This window comes from Kryptolebias marmoratus, unplaced genomic scaffold (genome assembly GCF_001649575.2).
Source record: "Kryptolebias marmoratus isolate JLee-2015 unplaced genomic scaffold, ASM164957v2 Scaffold210, whole genome shotgun sequence".
NCBI classification, from domain to species: Eukaryota; Metazoa; Chordata; class Actinopteri; order Cyprinodontiformes; family Rivulidae; genus Kryptolebias; species Kryptolebias marmoratus.
In genome coordinates this window covers 1-1,070 of record NW_023665944.1, presented here as the reverse complement: position 1 = coordinate 1,070, position 1,070 = coordinate 1, and the positions used below count along the sequence as shown (strand labels likewise).

At 43.4% G+C, this 1,070-nt stretch overlaps 1 protein-coding gene across 1 annotated transcript in view; it reads right to left on the bottom strand.

Moving 5' to 3' along the window:
* Window positions 1-537, bottom strand: part of LOC108229571 (neutral ceramidase-like) — a gene marked incomplete at its 5' end in the record, with an annotated part of 6,878 nt that extends 6,341 nt beyond the window's left edge. Inside the window, 2 exons of the mRNA XM_017405242.2 lie at window positions 43-186; window positions 434-537. Of these exons, the coding sequence (XP_017260731.2) occupies window positions 43-186; window positions 434-537 (248 nt within the window). The remainder of the gene's footprint in view (window positions 1-42; window positions 187-433) is intronic.
* Window positions 538-1,070: the final 533 nt, after the last annotated feature.

Here is a 1,070-nt window from a genome sequence, read left to right as displayed (position 1 = left end):
GTGTGTGTGTGTGTGTGTGTGTGTGTGTGTGTGCGCGCTGACCTCCAGTCGCAGCCTCTGGGATATCATTCCTACGTCTGCAGTGACGAAGACAACTCTCTGATTCCCGTCATCGATGATGAAGGCTCGGCTGTACAGACGTGTGTGGATACCTGCAGCCTTCTGCTGAGGGTTTGCATAACCCATCTGCACACACACACACACACAATAAACAACTTTGTGTTTCCAGGAATTAATACGTTTTTGTGATGTTCAGTGCCTCATGGTTGTGATTCAGATTAAATTAATGCAGAAATAAAGTTTTATTCTTCAAACTTTGAAAGAAGAAAAAAGAAGAACGTTTCTTCAGAAGATCCAAAGACAAACTAATGTTTCCCAGGAACCAGAACCTGAAGCAGCCCGACAGGAAACCTTCAAAGGTTCTGGTTCTGACCAGAGGGATTTCAGCTGGAGGTCCGGTGCAGTCGGCTCGACCCACTCCGATCAGGTAAGGTGGGTTCTGAGGTTCTGGGTCTGACAGGAAACAGAGACAGGAAACTGGTGTCAGAACCAGAGTTGAATTCAATGTTTGAACAGATCCAGGTCGACTCTGGCGCCACCCAGTGGTGGAACCTGACATCCTTCAGAGGATTTCATCTGAAACCTGATAAACCGACTGACAGTGGAGCAGGTAGATCATCAAACAAACACAGAACCCAAAGTTTTAAACAACTGTTGTTGTTTAATCATTTTAAATAAAGTTGTTTTGGGTTTGAATGGTTGACAGGAAGTAATCTGTTTGTGTCTCATGTTTCTGTGTACGACCAGAACTGCTGGTGACATTTGTTTTATAATCCGGATTAACCGACGGAATCTGGATCTGAATCCGGATCAGATTTAGGATTTGGACTTTGTTTGTTTGTTTGTTTGTTTGTTTACAGCGCCCTGATCTGTTTCTGCAGAAACAAACTGAAATAAAATTATTACAAGTTCAACAAATGAGTTTTTTCAACAAAAAGGATTTTCAGCAGCGTAATGATCCTCCTCTGTTCTACCTGTCTGTCTGTGATCCACCTGTCTGTGTTCCACCT